General features: G+C 45.9%; 1 protein-coding gene across 1 annotated transcript in view; it reads left to right on the top strand.

Moving 5' to 3' along the window:
* SEPTIN12 (septin 12) overlaps positions 1-21,577 on the top strand; it is a 75,471-nt gene that overhangs the window by 36,887 nt on the left and 17,007 nt on the right. Inside the window, exons 4-5 of the mRNA XM_081966083.1 lie at positions 8,617-8,805; positions 20,025-20,153. Of these exons, the coding sequence (XP_081822209.1) occupies positions 8,617-8,805; positions 20,025-20,153 (318 nt within the window). The remainder of the gene's footprint in view (positions 1-8,616; positions 8,806-20,024; positions 20,154-21,577) is intronic.

The following is a 21,577-nucleotide window of genomic DNA, read 5'->3' as shown; positions in this document are numbered from 1 at the left end:
TTCTCCTGCCCACTTTCAGGGTTGGGTGGCGTGGCCACCACACCGCTGGTGGGTCATCTCGGAGAAGACATCAAGAACATGAGTGGTGGGCTGGTGGGGGGAAGAGGATATAGGGTGCTAAGGCCTGGCAGGATGTGTCTGCAGGATGGCAGAGTTGATGGTAACCCCGGACCGGCGTGTGCTCTGGGTTTGACCCTCCGTGGCTTTCTTCCTTTTTTGTGGTTGAGCAAGCCATCCTCTCTAGTTGAGTAGGTGGGCGTGGAGATTCTCTTGGTTCCTGCTTCTTTCGTTCAGCTCGTGTGTGTGTGTGTGTTTTTCTGCACCTCTGCAGGCTTTTTCTGGTGGCTGGTTGTCCTCAGGGAGAGGTAGATATTTATCTGACATCAAAAACCCATTAAAAAAAGATAGGTGTATATGATGAACAGAGAGAGAGAGAGAGAAGGAGGGAGGGAGGGAGGGAGGGAGGGAGAGAGAGAGAGAGAGAATGTGCATTGTTGGAAAGGATTTCATTGCTGTGGTTGTATTTTAGCATCCTTGCCACTGTGTGATGAAGGCGGCAGGCTGTTTTTCCTCCTCAGATCGGGGACAAAGGGCTAGGAGATTGTTGCCTACACAAAGCCAGAATGGGAATCCATGGAGGAGCAAAGGGTACCAGAATTCCTGGACTCTGGGATCCAAGACCTAGAAATGAAATCAACCCCCTGTGTTGCAAACAGAAGGAATAAGGGAGTAGACATCCGTCAACCTAGATCCTAATGTACAGACAGAAGCGAAAGGTTTCTCTCTGGGTTGGCGTTGAGATGCTCCATGGCTTAGTGTGGTGGGTGGACCTGACCTGGGGTTTTAAAAGAACCATTCTTGCAAATATTGACTCAAATATTGACTCTACAATATTGGATCTTCAGAGTGAGGGATTAACAGAATACACGTAGTCCTCCATTTACAACCGCAATTGGAGCCCAAAATTTTTCTTGCTAAGCATGACATTTGTTGAGTTTTGCCTCCTCGCACGACCTTTCTCCCCACGGTTGTTAAGTGAGTCACTGCAGTTGATAATTTAGTAACCCGGTCATTAAGCCAATCTGGCTTCCCCATTGACTTTGCTTGTGAGAAGGTCGCAAAAGGTGATCTTCGAACACAGCAACGGTCATAAATCTGAAGCTGTTGCCAACTGTCTGAATTTTGGTCCATGATAAATTGGGGATGCTTAAAAGGTCATAACTCTGGACGACGGTCATAAAAGTCACATTTTTCAGTGCCGTTGTAACTTTGAATGATCACTAAACAAACTGTTGTAAGATCGAGGACTGCCTATAACAGAGTTGGAAGGGACCTTGGAGATCTTCTAGTCCAACCCCCTGCTCAAGCAGAAGACCATTTCAGACGAGTGGTTGTCCAGTCTCTTCTTAAAAACCTCCAGTGATGAAGCACCCACAGCTTCTAAAAGCAACCCCTTTCACTGGTTAATTGATTGATTAATTGATCTAAGCAATATTAAAACATTGAATGGATGATGTTGTATGAATGCAGATGTTAGTTCTCTAACCGAGCTGGTTAAGCCTAATATATCCAGGAGACGATGCTGTCTCTAGTCTACGTAGACTTCTTATCCTACCTGATATTGTAGATCATTTCTGTGGTTACCTAGGTGTCAAACTTTAACAGTATAACAGATTTGGAAGGGTAGGTCATCTTGTCCAACCCCCCACCCACCCAAGCGGGAGACCCTGCATCATTTCTGACCAATGGCAGTCCTATCTCTTCTTGAAAGCCTCCTGTGATGGAGCTCCCACAACTTCCAAAGGCAACTTCTGTTCCATTGGTTGATTGTTCTCACTTCTTTTCTGAACTAGCTGTAATACTAAAGGTTTCTCCATGTAATTTCGGAACGAGAGTCTTCTGGAAGTAAAAATTGAATGGGGAACTGTTCTCCCGATACGCTTATTATCTAACTTTGAGTAATGCTATCTAGAGTGGCATGTCCAGACCCAAGTTCGCCTTTATACTTGTGCCAAGAGGGGAAGATTAATCTGTGTGACATTTGCTGTTGCAAACTTGCATGTGTGAATGTAGGTGATGTTTTGATTTGAATAGGGAGTGTCTAAACTGCAACCTTTCCCCTCCATCTGATGCACAAGTCTGGATCACTGCAGATAAAGTGCTCCTAACAAATTATCACTTGTAGTGAGGATTAAACACATGGAATAAATATTTGGGAGAATGAATGATCCTCAGTTCCCATATCAATGAAGCCTTCCTCCCTCCTTCCTAAAACATATAAAGAATGGTTGCTGGAACTGGGTATGTCTAGTTTGATGAAAAGAAGGACTAGGGGAGACAGGATAGCAGTCTTCCAATATCTCAGGGGCTGCCCCAAAGAAGAGGGAGCCAAACTATTCTCCAAAGCACTTGAGGGCAGGACAAGAAGCAATGGGTGGAAACTAATCATGGAAGGAAGCAACTTAGAACTAAGGAGAAATTTCCTGACAGTGAAAACAATTAATCAGTGGAACAACCTGCCTCCAGAAGTTGTAAATGCTCCCAACACTGGAAGTTTTTAAGAAGAAGTTGGATAACCATTTGTCTGAAGTGGTGTAGGCTTTCCTGCCTGAGCAGGGGGTTGGATTAGAAGACCTCCAAAGTCCCTTCCAACTCTCTTATTCTATTCTGATCTCAGGAGCTTCAAATTTCTATCCCTCCATTTCCTCTGGGGTAGACCATCATGGCTCTGGTGGTAGGAATGGGCAGCAGAAGGACCAGTCCAAGATGAAGAGGCATACAGGTGTTCCTTATTGAACAACCACTCCTCCAGTGGCTGTTTGAAATTACACAGGTGCCGGATGCGAAGGACTTACAACAGATCATAAGTCACTCTTGGGATCACTAAATGAACAGTTGTAAGTTAAGGACTACCTGTTGCTTCAGTCGTTTGATTTACAAGAGATTGTTCGACGTTACGACGGCAGTGAAATAAGTGACTTATGACTGTTTTTCAACACTTACAACCTGTTGCAGAATCCCCGTGGTCATGTGATCAAAATTCAGATGCTTGGCAACTGGTCTGTATTTATGACTATTGGAGCATCTTTGGGGGGGGGAGTGTCACGTGATTTCCCTTTTGCAACCATCGGACAAGCAAAGTCCATGGGGAAGCCCGGTTCACTTAACTAACGCATTACTAATTTAACAAGCGCAGTGATTCTCTTCCCAACCACGTTAGTGACTTAATTACTGGAAGGTTTCACTTAATGTATTTTTCAGAATATAAGACGCACCTTCCCCCACCCCCTAAAAGAGTGTGGAAATACTGGTGCGTCTTACACACCAAATAAAGCCATTTTTGGCCTCTCAAAGCCCAGCCCCCGCATCCCATTTTTGCAAAAAACAAGCCATTTTTCGCAAAAACGGAGGCTTCTTTGCCTTCCCTCAGCCCCCAAAAGTCCTCTGCAGGCTTCAGTAGGGCAGGGGCAAGGCAAAAATGCTCCCGTTTTTGCAAAAAACAGGTGAAAAACGGGCCATTTTTTGGAAAAATTGAGGCTTTTTTGCCTTCCCTCCAGCGCCCAGCGGCACTCTTCAGGCTTCAGCAGGGCTGGGGCAAGGCAAAAACGGGGGCATTTTTGCCTTGCCCCAGCCCTGGGGCGCTGCTGGGGGCCGAGGGAAGGCAAAAACGCTTTTCTTCTTACTTACCTCTTCGAAATCCTGATGCGTCTTATACACCAGTGCGTCTTATAGTCCGAAAAATACAGTAACAAGCGTGAACTGTGGTGAGAAAGGTCGTAAACTCGGGGGCAAAACTCACTTAACGAATGCCTCTCTTAGCAATGGAGACGTGCTCCTAAGTGGAGGACTCCCCGTGGATAGTCGCAGCTGGCCCAATCCAACTCAAAGCTCTTTGAACGTTCTTCCTTGGCAGCTACTAGCTGACGGAAGGTTTCTTCACAACAAATCCCACTGTTAGAGGCTCCTCTCTGCTTGCGTGGCTGTAGCCCAGCTGGGAATATTGGAGGAGGAGGAGGAGGAGGAGGAGGAGGAGGAGGAGGAGGAGGAGGAGGAGGAGGAGGAGGAGGAGGAGGAGGAGGAGGAGGAGGAGGAGAGATGGATGTCCTTGATCTTGGCCAACATCTTTTCTTTTGAGGGATCTAGCCAGAGCCGTAAGCTCTGGAGAACAACAGGACGTTGCTCCCACGCTGTTCCAAGTGCAGATGGATTGATCCTCACACCCTCTGGGAAATGGGGGTGGACAGGAAAAGAGATAAAGGCAGGATTTCTGTCATCTTCTTCATCTTCTTCTTGAATAATTGCAAGCAGCTGCCCCCCAGGGCTAGCATGAAAGGCTAAGAACTAGTTGACCAGAAAAACAAAGGGAGATGTGAGATTCAAGGCTTCTGCCTTCTATGGCCTTTGGGAGTCACCAAACTCGGGCTGGCCCTCTCCCCCCTTCTTAAATATTAGTTGCCTTAGATTTGGAGCGGGTGGGGAATCAGGAAGTCCTTATCCCTCTACACCAGTGTTCCTCAGCAGAGGATGGATGGATTTCAACTCCCAGAATTCTCCAGCCAGCTGGCAGGGGAATTCTGGGAGTTGAAGTCCACCCATCTTCAAGTTGCCTACGCGGAACACTGCATATCTATCTATCTATCTATCTATCTATCTATCTATCTATCTATCTATCTATCTATCTATCTATTTATCTATCATCTATCTATCTATCTATCTATCTATCTATCATCTATCTATCTATCTATCTATCTATCTATCTATCATCTATCTATCTATCTATCTATCTATCATCTATCTATCATCTATCTATCTATCTATCTATCTATCTATCTATCTATCTATCTATCATCTATCTATCATCTATCTATCTATCTATCTATCTATCTATCTATCTATCATCTATCTATCTATCTATCTATCTATCTATCTATCTATCTATCTATCTATCATCTATCTATCATCTATCTATCTATCATCTATCTATCATCTATCTATCTATCTATCTATCTATCTATCTATCTATCTATCTATCTATCTATCTATCATCTATCTATCATCTATCTATCTATCATCTATCTATCATCTATCTATCTATCTATCTATCTATCTATCTATCTATCTATCTATCTATCTATCTATCTATCTACCATCTATCTATCTATCTCTTCCTTCTTCTTTCTTCTTACAATACAATAGTAGAGTTGGAAGGGACCTTGGAGGTCTTCTAGTCCAACCCCCTGCCTAGGCAGGAAACCCTATACCGTTTCAGACAGATGGCTATCCAACATCTTCTTAAAGACTTCCAGTGTTGGGGCATTCACAACTTCTGGAGGCAAGCTCCACTGGTTAATTGTTCTAACTGTCAGGAAGTTTCTCCTCAGTTCTAAGTCTTCCTTCCTTATATATAGTATGTATGTATGTATGTATGTATGTATGTATGTATGTATGTATGTATGTATGTGTATATATATATATACGGTTGTGTATATGTATATTCCAGCATAACTCTGGAACGCTTCAAGCAATTTCAACCAAACTTGGTACACAGATGAGTTAGTCTCTGGAAACAAATACTGTGTGGGGTAAGACACCCCTAAAACCCCTCAGGGTGTGTGTTCTGTTAAGATACAGCATGTTGTGTCTTAAAATGGCTTCTACTGTGCAGCGCAGTGGAGTTGCCATGGTAACAGCTTCACAGTACTGCAGAAGGGGTCTGGTAAGGGGGTAAATCCAACATTAGAAATTATGTTTGGTCTGGACATTTTCCCATTATAAATAAATACCTGGGCAATTCCAGGCTATCGGTTTGTCATAAATATTGAAGGGTTAGGTCAGAGGGTTTGGGTTTCAGCTTCTCTCTCTCCAATGCCATGGCTCAGATTTGAATTCCTCTTCCTTTCTTATTAATAAGAGTGATCGAAGTCACAAGATCTGATCGTACAAGTGCATGTAGATCACAAATGCACACTTTTCACCTCCAAGATGACCTTAAACGTACATGCTTTTTTTACAACTGGGTTTGTCCCTCCAGGGTCATCTTCTGAAGATAATGACATGAAGCTGTTGTCTCGGAAAAGCTATTGCAATTAAAAGAGTGTACCCAGTGGTGAAATTCTTTTTTTTTACTATCGGTTCTGTGGGCATGGCTTGGTGGGCATGGTGTAGGTTGGTGGGCGTGGCTTGGTGGGCATGGCAGGGGAAGGATACTGCAAAATCTTCATTCCCACCCAACTCTGGGGCCAGCCAGAGGTGGCATTTGCTGGTTCTCCGAACTACTCAAAATTTCCACTATTGGTTCTCCGAACTACTCAAAATTTCTGCTACTGGTTCTCCAGATCTTGTCAGATCCTGTTGGAGTTCACTCTAGGAGGTACCCCATACCACTCACTACACAAGTCAAGGCCACCATATCTAACTCCTTGGCTCGCCTGTGAGTTGGTATTTGGAGTAGCATCTAGCCAGCCTGGACTAAGAAGACCAGATCTGGTTAATATTGGGAATGGGAGACCACCCAGAAAAATGCATCACCTTCTCTTTAGACTGGGAATTTGAAAAAAAGAAGAATAGCAAAGAGATCTGTCAAACCTCAATGGTTTAAAATGTTAAGAAGAGACTTCCCCCTGCTCTTTTGGGGGGGGGAGGTGGGGAAGAAACTAACCCCTTTTCCCTTCCACAGTGCCTTTGCAAAGCTTCCCAACTTCTGGGCTGGGTGCCAACTCTCTTCCCCCCATTACCTTTTCCCTTCCCTAATGGAGGCATCCCTCCAGCCTCTTTTGGTTAAACGTCTCTTTAAGGCCTGACCTTTGTCAGAGATGTTGCTGTGCATTTGAATGTACTTTCACTTTTCTCTTTCTCATTTTTCTCCCTTGACCTAACGGCCATGGAAGACAAACATGACACAACCTGGATGCATGCCAGAGGTGGAATTCAGCAGGTTCTGACCAGTTCTGGAGAACCAGTAGCGGAAATTTTGAGTAGTAGGAGAACCGGCAAATATCACTTCTGCCTGGCCTCGCCCCCATTTATTCTCTGCCTCCTGAGTCCCAGCTGATCGGGAGGGAATGGAGATTTTGCAGTATCCTTCCCCGGCTACACCCACCAAGCCATGCCCACCAAGCCATGCCACGCCTACCAAGCCATGCCCACAGAACCGATAGCAGGGGTGAAAACCTCCTAGTTCAGCCAGCCAAACTGGTAGGGATGACTGTCCTTGGTTCTGCGAACCAGTAGTAAAAAAAAAGCTTCCAATGGAAGCTTTTTTTCCACTTTTTAAAACATATTTTCCCTGCTAGTGTGCCCGAACCGGCAGGGAAAAAGTCCTTTAAAAAAGCTTTTAATAAAGCTGAAAGTGAAAAGTTGGCCACGCCCACCCAGTCACATGACCCTCCACACCAAGCCATGCCCACAAAGCCAGTGGGCAGAGGGAATTAGATTTCACCACTGACTGGTACTAAAAAAATTGAATCCCACCACTGATGCATGCAGCATGGAAAACCAGCACCATGGGGACTCTGCTCATGTTGAGGAAGATACTCCAGATGGTTGGACTCTTGAAAGAGTGTCAAAAAAAGCAACAAAGATGATTAGGGGACTGGAAGCTAAAACATCTGAAGAAGGGGGTCAACCAATTCTTCAAAGCACCCGAGGGCAGGACAAGAAGCAATGGGTGGAAGCTAATCAAGGAGAGAAGCAACCTAGAACTATGGAGAAATTTCCTAGCAGTTAGAACAATTAATCAGTGGAACAACTTGCCTCTAGAAGTTGTGGATGCTCCATTACTAGAGGATTTTAAAGAGAGATTGTATAACAATTTGTCTAGAATGGTATTGGGTTTCCTGCTAGAGCAAGAGGCTATTAGAAGACCTACAAGGTCTCTTCTAAAAATGTTATTCTGATATTTTGAAACTGCTTAGAAGTTCAGCATTTCTTGGTTTTTAGAGCCTGATGCTCTGTCTGAGTTTGACACCCCTGGCTTATATGGTCTGTCCTGGTTAGAAGGGAGTGAATTGCCAATAATCTTTTCTGCCATCCTCACCACTCTCTCTACCACCTTTCTTTCTGAAACAGTAATTTTTCCAAACCAGACTGAATGCAATACGACAGGATGGTCTCCATTGTCCCTCTATAGAAAGTGGTTAGGACAGTGGAAAGATGTACTTTTCTCATGCGATGCAGAAAATGCAGGCACAGCTGTACCCATTTCAAGAAGAGACTGGACAGCCATTTGTCTGAAAGGGAACAGGGTCTCCTGCCTAGGCAGGGGGTTGGACTAGAAGACCTCCAAGGTCCCTTCCAACTCTGTTATTCTGTTGTCTTACAGAGCTGAGTTGCTGTTTATGAGACCAACTGCCAAGTAGGGATTCCCCTTCTGTTTCTTGATTGTTTAGGTCTCCTCTCTCTTCCATCCTTGTCCCAGCCTCCTCACCGTCTCTTGCAGCACGCAATCTTAGACAGAAGTTGTGTCTCTTTCAAGGCTGCATTTCTGCGTCCAGGGAAAAGGTGTGTTTTGCTTTCGTTCTTGCTCCAGACTTAATATACAGAAGTGCAACAAAAACTGCAAGAAAAGGAGGAAGGAACCGGTTGCCTACAATTTACGTTTTCTCTTCCTTTTTGCAGAGATTCATCCCAAGCTTCAGCAGCTGAGCATGGAGGACAATCTAGCAGGAGAACCAATTCCCCAGGATGGTCCAGCCCTCAAGACCACGGACGGCGGACTATTCGGCTACGTGGGGATTGAGGCCGTCCTGGACCAGATGCGTATCAAGACCATGAAAACCGGATTTGAGTTCAACATCATGGTTGTAGGTGAGCGTGAAATTATCTCTATCTCAGGAGCTTCCATACTTATAGAGATTGCATCTGGGCATGTTTTTGTAACCAGTAAAACCATTTTCCTAAATGCTTCACGAAACTCGTGAGTGAGAATGCCTGGCAATAAATGGATGGAATGCAGGTAATTGGGTGGCTTGCAAGGTGATAGAATTTGCTGAAAATGTTACCTGGGCATAAGTACACAAAGGGCTGTTAGGCGGTCTCTAAACTCTTCTCTGACTTTACTAAAAAGCAGTTACCTGAAACCCTAAATTGAGAAAAGCTCTGATAAGCATCAGAATCCAACATCTCCTGACAGGCACGGGGTGAGGAAAATGACTGCTTGGCACGTTAGAAGCAATAAATGGGTGAAGAGCTTAAATCAATGGGGGAAAGTAATGCAGAAAAGGTGAGCGGTTGCATTCCGGAGAATAAGGAAGGACGAGCGTCTTTTGGAATGGGGCTGTGGGAAGGGAAAGTCTTAGAGCAGTGTTGTCAAAATTTGATTTCATTGATGCCCGCATCAGGGTTGTGTTTGATCTTTGGAGCCTGGGGGTGGGCTTGGCCAGGGTGGGTGTGGCCAGCTCGACATCACTCGTGTCGCGGGCGCCTGTGGTTGTCCGAGCGCTCTGCCACCGAAAATGCACTCCCGAGCTCCCTTTTCAGCTGCGATGGCTTCTTGCAACCCTCTGCCAGTGAAAACGGAGCTCGGGAGGGCTGCCTTGCAATGCTTCTTCGGTGTATAAATAAATACCACACACACAACAGCACACACACTTCTAGAGAGAAGTTTCCTGAAGAGAGGCTCCAGCACGAGTCCAAAAACTGGAAGACAAAACCTCTGGTCCCGGTGACCAATCCAGATTGGATCCTGTCCCATTTTAATTCCTTTGCTGTTAGGGCAGGGGTCAGCCACCTGTGGCTCTGGAGCCATGTGTGCTCGTTCATCCCTCTGCTGCAGCTCCCTGTTGCCGGTCAGCTCCACAATTTGACAGGGCTTTCGGGTAGGGCAAGTAGAGAAAAAAGGACGCCACGTTAGGAGGAGACTCTATGGTGGGGGGAACCGGACTTCCGGTCGGCAGAGGAAAAAGGACGCCATGCTAGGAGGAGACTCTATGGTGGGGGGGAAACGGACTTCTGGTCGGCTCCAGAATTGAACGGGGGACTTCCAGTTAGGACCTTTGCGGCTCCTTGAGTGTTTAAGGTTGCTGACCCCTGTGTTAGGGGAGGACGAGGACTGTGGGTTCCCTGCTGCTCTCTGAGCTTGGTTGTGTTCTTGCAGACATTTCATTACCAAACTAGGTAACATCATCAGTGCTGGAAAGGATAATAACAGAGCAAACTCTGCTCCCTTCTAGAGCTGGTGACGTTACCTGGGGTGGTCATGAAACATCTGCAAGAAAGCCACCAAGCTGGGAGAGAGCACCGAGGACCCTACAACTAAATAAATAAAATTTCTAGCAGTCCCTGTGGGGACAGGAAGCCAAACGAGATAGGCCTTCCATTCTGGTCCAGCTAGAACATCTCTCTGTTATTGGGAAAAATTTGGCCCTTCTTATCCTTCCCTTTACAGAAAATGCCGTAAGAGCTAAGCTTGTTCAGCTCCGGCCAAAGCCAGTCTGGGTTTAATTCAGCCTCAAGACAGTGATCTCATCGAGCATGGATGGCCCTGGACAAGCCAAGCATCCTTCCCCTCTGTACATAGAGGGGGTTTTCGGGCTTTTTGTTTAAAGAACTGATAGGCCTGATAAATATTTATAGGGAGGTTCAGAATAAGAGGATTTCGACACACACACACACACACACACACACAAAAGTGAGATACTCATCAAGAACACGATCAAAAGCCAACTGATAAAAAGCAAAGAGGAAACCAAGCAACATTGAGGGGGGAGGGAGACTCTACGACCTTCTGGTTCCCACACCCTGGTTTTACATTCTTCCAGAAAGAACCCACATTTGCATTAGCCAGAATTTGGCAGCCCCTGGCCCTTTTTCGGCAGAGGGATCGCTTCCCTTCACACGTAGGTTTGTTTTTAGGAAAACACCAGCAATTCTGCAGTGCCTTCACCCCCCCAAATCACCCAAAGCAATTCCCCCTACCCCTCCACAAAAGCTGGAGAAGCTGGTCTTCTCTTCTCCCCACCCCTCCTGTCACCCTCGATCAGGTAATCTGTAAATAGCCTGAAAAAAGAAATAATTTGGAAAAGCATAGCTGCAAGAGCTGGATGGTTGCTCAGCTATGTGGATCAAATGGCTTTCCCCCAGTGGTGAAATTCATTTTTTTTTACTACTGGTTCTGTGGGCGTGTCTTGGTGGGCGTGGCAGGGGAAGGATTCTGCAAAATCTCCATTCCTTCCCCCTCCAGGGGAAGGATACTGTAAAATCTCCATTCCCTCCCCACTCCAGGGGAAGGATACTGTAAAATCTCCATTCCCTCCCCACTCCAGGGGAAGGATACTGTAAAATCTCCATTCCCTCCCCACTCCAGGGGAAGGATACTGTAAAATCCCCATTCCCTCCCCACTCCAGGGGAAGGATACTGCAAATCTCCATTCCCTCCCAATCAGCTGGGACTTGGGAGGCAGAGAATGGATGGGGGCAGGGCCAGCCAGAGGTAGCATTTGCCGGTTCTCTGAACTACTCAAAATTTCCGCTACCGGTTCTCCAGAACCTGTCAGAACCTGCTGGATTTCACCCCTGCTTTCCCCCTGTTGGAAGAAATGTCCATCTGGGTTCAGTTCTGAATGGGGGAAAAAGACACTGGATTCATGGAAGTTGCTTGGAAAGATGGTTTTAATGGTGAATAGGACCACATGCCTTGAAGATGTCTGGTGAAGGGGGGGAAAAAGGGAAGAGATGCTGAGAGTGCCCTGGTTTTATGCCCTCTCTGGGCTTTTGAATTTGAGCAGGTATTCTGATTGGTTGTCAGACTCCCACGGGGCCATGCAGGGGCAATTCTGTAGGCTGTCCTGAGTCCCAGGCTTGGTTGAGCCTTTCCGGGTGATGTAACCTTCCCAGGTGCCATGTGGTGAGATGGGTAGAGGCAGGGGTGAAATTCAGCAGCTTCTGGAATCCCAGTAGCAGAAATTTTGAGTAGTTCAGAGAACCGGCAAATCCCCCCTCTGGCTGTCCCAAGAGTGGGGAGGGAATGGAGATTTTGCAGTATCCTTCCCCTGCCACACCCACCAAGCCATGCCTACAGAACTGGTAGTAAAAAAAATTGAATTTCACCACTGGGTAGAGGACTAATCCTACCTTTGTTGGATCTTGGTTGAGGACATTTGCCTAGGAATAGACCTAGCTGTCTCTTTATCTCTTAAGTGCAGACATCTTCTGTGGGCTATTGAGGATGGTGGGGGCTGTTAAGGGTGAGTCTGCTTCCTTCCTTAAAAAAACATGTTTCTCCATTTCTCACCCAGGGAAATATAATATTCTGCCTTTTCAATATTTCCTAGAATATTTCATTTTTCTAGGGAGAGGGGTGGGTGCGAACTTCCTACACCTCCCCCCCCCCAGCTGATTCTCCCAGAATGAGTCCTTGAATTTCTGCATCCATCTGGAGAACAGAAAGCATGACTTGAGGTTTTCAGCCAAGCAACAGCCCCTCCTCCCGAGAGAAGAAGTTAATTGTGAGCTATCGTTTCTCCATGCGAGGGGGAACATCTGCCTTGAATTATAGTTCCTAGTTTCCTGTTTGCTTTGGGGTAGATTGGAGTTTGTGGCCTCCATTCAAGGTCCTTCCACCTCGGGTGGCCAGATTGTCCCACTTTTCACTTGGGACCATCACTTCCAGAGTTAGCTGAAGGTTTCATGGCCAAGAAGTGAGCATGTTAGGCAACAAAAATGAAATGCACAGGTACAGAATAGGTGGTACCTTGCTCAGCAGTAGTAACTGTGAAAGGGATCTTGGAGTCCTAGTGGACAACCATTTAAATATGAGCCAGCCGTGTGCAGCAGCTGCCAAAAAAGCCAACACAGTTCTAGGCTGCATCAACAGAAGGATAGAATCAAGATCACGTGAAGTGTTAATACCACTTTATAAGGCCTTGGTAAGGCCACACTTGGAATACGGCATTCAGTTTTGGTCGCCACGATGTCGAAAAGATGTGGAGACTCTAGAAAGAGTGCAGAGAAGAGCAACAAAGATGATGAGGGGACTGGTGACTAAAACATATGAAGAACGGTTGCAGGAACTGGGTATGTCTAGTTTAATGAAAAGAAGGACTAGGGAAGACATGAGAGCAGTCTTCCAATATCTCAGGGGTTGCCACAAAGAAGAGGGAGTCAAACTATTCCCCAAGGCACCTGAGGGTAGAACAAGAAGCAATGGGTGGAAACTAATCAAAGAGAGAAGCAACTTAGAACTGAGGAGAAATTTCCTGACAGTGAGAACAATTCATCAGTGGAACAGCTTGCCTCCAGAAGTTGTGAATGCCCCAACACTGGAAGTCTTTAAGAAGATGTTGGATAGCTATCTGTCTGAAATGTTATAGGGGTTCCTGCCTAGGCAGGGGGTTGGATTAGAAGACCTCCAAGGTCCCTTCCAACTCTGCTATTGTATTATTGTATTATATGTGATCAAAATTCAAACGCTTGGCAACAGCTTCATATTTATGACCGTTGCTATGTCCTGGGCTCATGTGACATCTTCCTGTTCTCAATAATGCATCAATAACCATGCCGAACCGGGCAGTTTACTAAGACTGTGCAAAGCCTTCCAGAAAAGGAGCTTAGTAGAACATATTGGCGCAACTAAATTGGTCTCCTTGAAAGCATATTTCTTGGAAGCCTTGACACGGTTGCTTTGAAGGCTGTGCTTTGGTGCCAGATACAGCAATCAGTCTTCCTTCTCCAGAAAGCTAACTCAGGATTCAGGACTTTGCTTCCAGCAGAAGCTCAAGAGCAAAAAGTCAGAAACCAAAACTTTCAGGATTTGATGAGCTAACCTCAACTTCTGCTTCTCTTCATATCCTCTTTGACCATTGGCATGGAGAACAGCATTTCTCAACCTCGGCAGCTTTAAAAGGTGTGGGCTTCAGCTCCAGAATGTCCCAACCAACCTGCTAGCTGAAGAATTCTGAGTTGAAGTCCACGTACCTTAAGAGTTGCCGAGAAACAAGGGATGGAAACAATGGAGCGAACGAAAGAGATATTTCCTAACAGTGAGGACAATTAACCTGTAGAATAGCCTGCCTCCAGAAGTTGTAGGTGCTGCATCACTGGAGGCTTTTAAGAAGAGACTGACAGCCACTTGTCTGGAATGGAATAGGGCAGCGGTCACCAACTGGTGGTCTGCAGAAAAATTATTTGCTTTTTTTATATTTCACTAAATCAGGGCTCCTCAAACTACGGCCCCTGGGACGGATATATGCAATGAACATTTGAGTTGCTGCAGAGAGTCTCTCCCTTCAGTGTCATTTTGTGCGGGTTGGAGGGGAGGGGGGGGGCAGAAATTCTGACTTGGGGTCTTCTTCAGCTTCCTGATGCAGAGCTTTGGATGAAGGCTGGAGGGAAGCACCGCTAGTAGGTTGTATCATGGCCTGGAACTGGCTGACCATCTCAGCCCGCTGAGCCTCCAGGCGCCGGTACCTGGCCTTGCCCTCCCGCAGGCCTTCCCTCTGCTTGTAAAGCCTCTGCTCGTAGTCCTCATTGAAGGTCTCCTGCTTGAGCCTCCTTCTCGGTCAGATCCAATTTGAACTGAGCTTTTTTGCCAACTCTTTCTCCTGGTGGCTGCTTAGCTCCAACAACTGCTTCCTGTTGGGGCCCTAAGGAGTCCGGGTGGGCGAAGACTGGCGTGGAGGGAAGGATCGAGTAGAGGCCGGCAAGGTACCCCTTGACGTGAGTGACATCAAGTTGGCCATGCCCAACCAGTCCCTTGACCCCCTAGCCAGGCCCACCCAGCAGGTCATTAGTCAGATCATATTAGTGGTCCGTGGGATTTAAAATTATGAATTTAGTGGTCCCTGAGGTCTGAAAAGTAGGGGACCCAGGGTGTAGTGTCTTCTGCTTAAGCAGGGGTGTTGGACTACAAGACCTCCAACTCTGTTATTCTCTTATTCTGGAGAATTCGGAGTGGAAGTGCACATCCCCAAAGACTAGCCAAAGATTGAGAAACACTGCTCCAGATGTTCCATCTTTGCTAGTTCCGTGAAGGTTCTCCAGAAAAATGCAAAACCATCTGCACTTGAAAAGAAATTGACTCTGAATTTGAGATGACTTTTCTTCCCCTCCCCCCTAAGTAAACACACCGCTTCGCCACTGCTTTCTAATTATCCCAGTTATACGAGGAGAAAAACGAATCCTCTTCCATTCAGCTAAATGCTGGAATCGTACTTTCTTCCAACCCAAGATTCCTCTTTTCAAGACCCTGCGTGTCCTTTCCCCTCTATTTTCCTGCTTTTCCTGCCCCGGTTTTCCAGCATTGGGGGGGCGTCTGTTCCGGTGGCTTGCCTGAGCCCCCTTCCTGGGCTGCTGCATTGACCAATTGCAGACCAGGAGTGGAAAGGCAGGAAGACTTCCCAGCTGTGGCTCCTTTGACCCTTGAACATCTGGTTGCACGCATCTGGTTTTGATCACAGCCTGAGAATCTCTTCTCTCCCTCCCATGCCGAGAGGGTTTGTCAAACTTGAAAGGGGTGTTTGTGTGTATAAATGTGGTGTGTTTGGGGAGCGAGGGAGGGAGAAGACCAGAAATGTTTTGGGCAGGGAGGGGGGAAAAAGCGCCCGCAAACCAGATAAGATCACTTTGGCGAGATGTAAGATAAACAAGCAAGAAACAAAATGAAGCTTTGAAGGGTTTCGGGTTAGAGTTGGTTTAAGAAGACTGTTCCATCTCATGGATAGTAATAGTAACAGACCCTTAGATATGATGGATAGATCTAGAGATAGGTGATAGATAGATGATAGATAGATAGATAGATAGATAGATAGATAGATAGATAGATAGATAGATAAAGATAGAAAGATAGATAGATAGATAGATAGATAGATAGATAGATGATAGATAGATAGATAGATAGATAGATAGATAGATAGATAGATAGATAGATAGATAGATAGATAGATAGACAGACAGACAGATAGAGTAGGTAGGTAGGTAGGTAGGTAGGTAGGTAGGTAGGTAGGTAGGTAGGTAGGTATGAGAAATACATGTCAACCAAGGATCTCAGATAGAGAGGGTTTGTCAAACTTGAAAGGGGTGTTTGTGTGTATAAATGTGGTGTGTTTGGGGAGCGAGGGAGGGAGAAGCTCATCCCTTTAATGAATCAGAACTATATGTGTACATATAGTATGTATACATATATACATAAGCAAATGTCAACGTGTAAGAGTGTTTGAGATTTTCATTTATTTTTGGTGGTCTCCTCTCCCTGCCTTTGGTGCCCATCCTACTATGCTCCACCTGTGCAGCCCAAACACACTCTTCTGAAAGGTTTCCCTTCATCCTTTGGCTTCTTCAAGAGAATGCGATCTCCCTTCTATCCCAATCTCATTGGGAGACCTCCAGTGACTATCTCTTGACCAACTGAGGTCAAAGGTGAGAAGGTCCTGTGTCCTGGAGGAGAAAGAAATGAAGAGATGCAAGAAAGGAGCCAGTGTTTCATTAGAAACACCCTCTTCTCCTGTCTGAGCCTCCCATGGCTAACGGTTTGCTGTCAGTCAGAAGGAGCCATGGATGTGATAATGACCTTCTCTGCCTGACAGCTCTGTGTCTAGCAGATCCCAGTGGGCCATCCGGGTTCATGCATGGAAAAATTGACACATTTGTATTTTGAGAAGGAGCTCCAGGCTTCCTAGGGGGTTGTTTCATTTAAAGAGCAGACATTCTCATTTTGACTTGACTTACAATCCAATACAATAGCAGAGTTGGAAGGGACCTTGGAGGTCTTCTAGTCCAACCCCAACCTAAGCAGGAAACCCTATACTGTTTCAGACAAATGGCTATCCAACATCTTCCTAAAGACTTCCAGTGTTGGGGCATTCACAACTTCTGGAAGCAAGCTGTTCCACTGATGAATTGTTCTAACTGCCAGGAAATTTCTCCTCAGTTCTAAGTTGCTTCTCTCCTTGATTAGTTTCCACCCATTGCTTCTTGTTCTACCCTCAGGTGCCTTGGAAAATAGTTTGACTCCCTCTTCTTTGAGGCAACCCCTGAGATATTGGAATACTGCTATCATGTCTCCCCTAGTACTTCTTTTCATTAAACTAGACATACCCAGTTCCTGCAACAGTTCTTCATATGTTTTAGCCTCCAGTCCCCTAATCCTCTTTGTTGCTCTTCTCTGCACTCTTTCTAGAGTCTCCACATCTTTTCTACATCGTGGTGACCAAAACTGGATGCCGTATTCCATGTGTGGCCTTACCAAGGCCTTATAAAGTGGTATTAACACTTTACGTGATCTTGATTCTATCCCTCTGTTGATGTAGCCTAGAAACTGTGTTGGCTTTTTTGGCAGCTGCTGCACACGGCTGGCTCACATTTAAATGATTGTCCACTAGGACTCCAAGATCCCTCTCACAGTTACTACTATTGAGCAAGGTACCACCTATACTGTACCTGTGCATTTCGTTTTTGTTGCCAAAATGTAGAACCTTACCCTTTTCACCATTGAATTTCATTTTATTAGATAGTGCCCAATGTCCAAGTTTGTCAAGATCCTTCTGTATCTTAAGCCTGTCTTCTGCAGTGTTGGCGATTCCTGCCAGCTTATTCTACAGTTCCTCCTCTTGAAGACATTCTAGGTCAGGGATGGCAAACCTTTTTTGCAACGAGTGCCCAAACTGGATCACACATGCCAGAACCCTGGAAACTTGAAGACCAGCTGGCTGGTGTGAATACGCACACCATCCACCTCATCTTCTGGTTTTTAGCATGTGCATGCGTGCCGGCCAGCTGGTCACTTGTGCCAGAGCCAGTGGTGGGATTCAAAAATTTTTACTACCAGTTCTGTGGTAGTAAAAATGTGGCGTGGCTTAGTGGGCCTGGCATGGCTTGGTAGGTGTGGATTGGTGGGCGTGGCAGGGGAAGGATACTGCAAAATCCCCATTCTCTCCTGATCAGCTGGGACTCAGGAGGCAGAGAACAGATGTGGGCGGGGCCAGCCAGAGGTGGTATTTACCAGTTCTCCGAACTACTCAAAGTTTCCACTTCCAGTTCTCCAGAAGTGGTCAGACCCTGCTGAGTGCCACCTCTGGCCAGAGTGCGGAGCCCCAAAGACCAGGTGGCCAGAGCGTGCATGCGCATTGGCTAGCTGGTGTTCAGGTTTCTGGGGTTCCAGCATGCTTGAAGATCAGCTGGCCAGTGCGTATACGTATGGCAGAAACAGAAGAGCTGGTGACCGTGTGCGTGCCCACAGAGAGGGCTCTGCGTGCCAACTCTGACACGCGTGCCATAGGTTCACCAATCACAGTTCTAGGTGATCTACCAAAGTCCAATCAAGCGACCTATAAAGCAATTGAATACAAGCAGTTTTGCATTAGTGAAGCCGTTAATTGCATGCATTTCAGCAAATTACAGCTGTATATGTATATGCATATGCATATGTATTGTGTGTATGTAGGTATTTATTTGTCTGAAGTGGTATAGGGTTTCTTGCCTAAGCAGGGGGTTGAACTAGAAGACCTCCAAGGTCCCTTCCAACTCTGTTATTCTATTCTATTCTATTCCATTCTATTCTATTCCTTATTTCTATTCTATTTTACTTCTTATTTCTATTCTATTCTGCGCTATGCTATGCTATTCTTATTCTTATTTCTATTTCATTCCATTCTGCTTCATTTAGAAAGGATATGCATATGTATTGTGTGTATGTGTGTATTTATTTGTCTGAAATTGTATAGGGTCTCTTGCCTAAGCAGGGGGTTGAACTAGTAGACCTCCAAGGTCCCTTCCAACTCTGTTATTCTACTCTATATACATATACATACCAGTGGTGGGCTTCAATTTTTTTTAGAATCTCTTCTGTAGGTGTGGCCTGATTTGTGGGAGTGGCTTGCCAGCCATGTGACTGGGTGGGAGTGGCTTGCCAGCCATGTGACTGAGTGGGAGTGGCTTGGCAGTCATGTCTCTGGGTGGGCGTGGCCAACTTGTAAAATGTGGTGAAACTCACTTAACAACGCTCTTGCTTAGCAACCAAAATGTTGGCTCAGAAACTCATTTGAAGCATACAAGTCTTAAAGCTGTCAAGTTACAAGACCCTTGCACCCCTAACCCTTTAGAGAAAAAAACCCCAGGGTGTTCAAACTTGACAGCTTTAAGACTTGTGGACTTCAACTCCCAGAATTCCTCCTCCAGTCAGGTTGGCTCAGGAACTCTGGCATTGAAGTGTGCAAATCTTAAAGCTGTCAAGTTACAAGACCCTTGCACCCCTAACCCTTTAGAGAAAAAAACCCCAGGGTGTTCAAACTTGACAGCTTTAAGACTTGTGGACTTCAACTCCCAGAATTCCTCCTCCAGTCAGGTTGGCTCAGGAACTCTGGCATTGAAGTGTGCAAATCTTAAAGCTGTCAAGTTACAAGACCCTTGTACCCCTAACCCTTTAGAAAAAAACCCAGGGGTGTTCAAACTTGACAGCTTTAAGACTTGTGGACTTCAGCTCCCAGAATTCCTCCTCTTGCTCTTCATCTTGATGATGTGCGGATGGGCGGGGGGAGGGAGCGGGAACCGGTTCTAAACGGCATTGTAGATTTCTGGAACCTCTTCTACAGAAGAGGTGAGAACTGGCAGGAACCCACCCCTGAAACATACATACATATACATGCGCACATACTCACACACATAGGATAATCTAGCGTTCAGAGAGAAGCCAACATTTTGTGTCTGGACTTCCTTTGTTTTTTCCTTGAAGATGTTTTGATTCTCATCCAAGAAGCTTTATCTAACCAGGCATCATTTTTTGAGTCTGAAAACTTAGAAGAAGAAATCTTCTGGGCCAGGTGACCAACCATATTCGATCTTGCCATGAAAGTCCAGTTGCTTTTTGGGGGGGGGGAAGCACCTTTGAGGAAATCATGACCTGGATGACTGAGAATCTCCATAGACCTCCAAGAGTTTGTGGTTTCCTAAGCAATCATTGATTGCCCCTATGTTGAATATTCCAACGTTATTTAGGAGTTACAAGTTCTTTAATCCACTACTATTAAGAGTTCTTTAATCCGCTACTTAGCAGAGTTTGGAATGCTTTACACCTCCTCCTTTTTTCTCCATTGCAGGACAGAGTGGTCTTGGCAAGTCCACCATGGTGAACACCCTCTTTAAATCCAAGATAAGTCGGAAATCAGCCTGTTCCGGATACGAGGAGAGAATTCCCAAAACTGTGCAGCTGCTCTCTGTCACCCATAGTAAGTAAGATAAAAAAGCTAACTCCTTTCTTCCATTTGGGAGAGAAAGTATCTCTTCCTCTCCCTTTTTGCCATCTTCATCCCAGTAGATCCATCACAGGTCTAGCAAAACCACTGAGGACTTTTATGTTCTTCTTCATCCATCTGACTCCAAGGTCACAAAGGAGTATTATTGTGTTCTTCCTTTTGTATTCTGGCTATTAGAGGCAGACATTTAATTCTTCTGGACTAAACTAGGATTACAAATTATAGGATAAGTTTCAAGTTGGAAAGGAATTGGGTTTGTACGGAAGTTGCTCCTTGGAGAACTGTTTGGCTGCATTCTCAAACTAAACTAGGCAAGTTTAAAAGAGAGTTAGTGAATCTTTGGTGCTCTCTAATCTTGGTGATTTGTTTGTAGACCTTTCATGACCCAACTAGATAACATCATCAGTGCTGGTGAAGGTGGGGTTTGTTCCCTGGTTATACACAGTCGTTTGCCCTACGTGGCAGGAAGCAGTTGCTAGAGTTAAGCAGGCACCAGGAGAAAGAGTTGGCAAAACAGCTCAGTTCAAATTGGATCTGACTGAGAAGGAGGCTCAGCAGAAGCACCTCAGTGAGGACTAGGAGCATAGGCTTTCCAAGCAGAGGAAAGACCTGCGGGAGTGCAAGGCCAGGTACCGAGGCCTGGAGGCTCAGCAGGCTGAGATAGTCAACTGGTTCCAGGCCACGATGCAGTCCCACTGGAACGAGGCCCTACGGCTCTTCACCACAAGTGTCACTTCCCTCCAGCATTTGCCCAAACCCCCGCACCAGGAGGCTGAAGCAGACCCCAAGTCGAAATTTCTGCCCCCCTCTGACCTGCACAAAAAGACCCCAAAGGGGGAGACTCTCTGCAGCAATACAAGCATTAATTGCACTTATCCCTCCCAGGGGCCGTAGTTTGAGGATCCCTGATTTAGTACGATACAAAAAAATGCAAGGAATTTTTCTGCAGACCACCAAAATTTTCTCATGGACTCCCAGTGGTCCACAGACCACCAGTTGGTGACCGCTGGTCTAGAAGACCTCAAAGATCCCTTCCAAGCCTACGATTCTACGTTCTAAAAGCAGTAGTAGAAACATGTTGTGGTTCCTAACTGGGAAATGTCTCTGTGGGACTGGAGGAAATCACCCAGATGTTTGCAAGAATGGAGGGTTACTATCCTTTTTTAAAACAGCTGGATTGCTGACTGACTGCCCGGGAGAGAGACTGTATGGTGGAAGCGATCTCGGGGCAAACCGGAAGGCTTACAAGTTGATGAAAAAGGAGGCCTCTTTATTGTGCTCTATCTAAACCCCACTATTCTTCCTCTACATTCTTCAACTCCTCCTCCTCCTCCTCCCACTCCTCAGTTAGCCAGCAGGGCTTGAAAAGAGCTGGGCCTGTCCATTTCAGCTCTGGG

This window comes from Natrix helvetica (assembly GCF_964273705.1).
Source record: "Natrix helvetica genome assembly, chromosome: 13".
NCBI lineage: Eukaryota > Metazoa > Chordata > Lepidosauria > Squamata > Natricidae > Natrix > Natrix helvetica.
The sequence above is the reverse complement of the archived record's forward strand: the minus strand, read 5'-3'. Positions and strand labels throughout refer to the sequence as shown.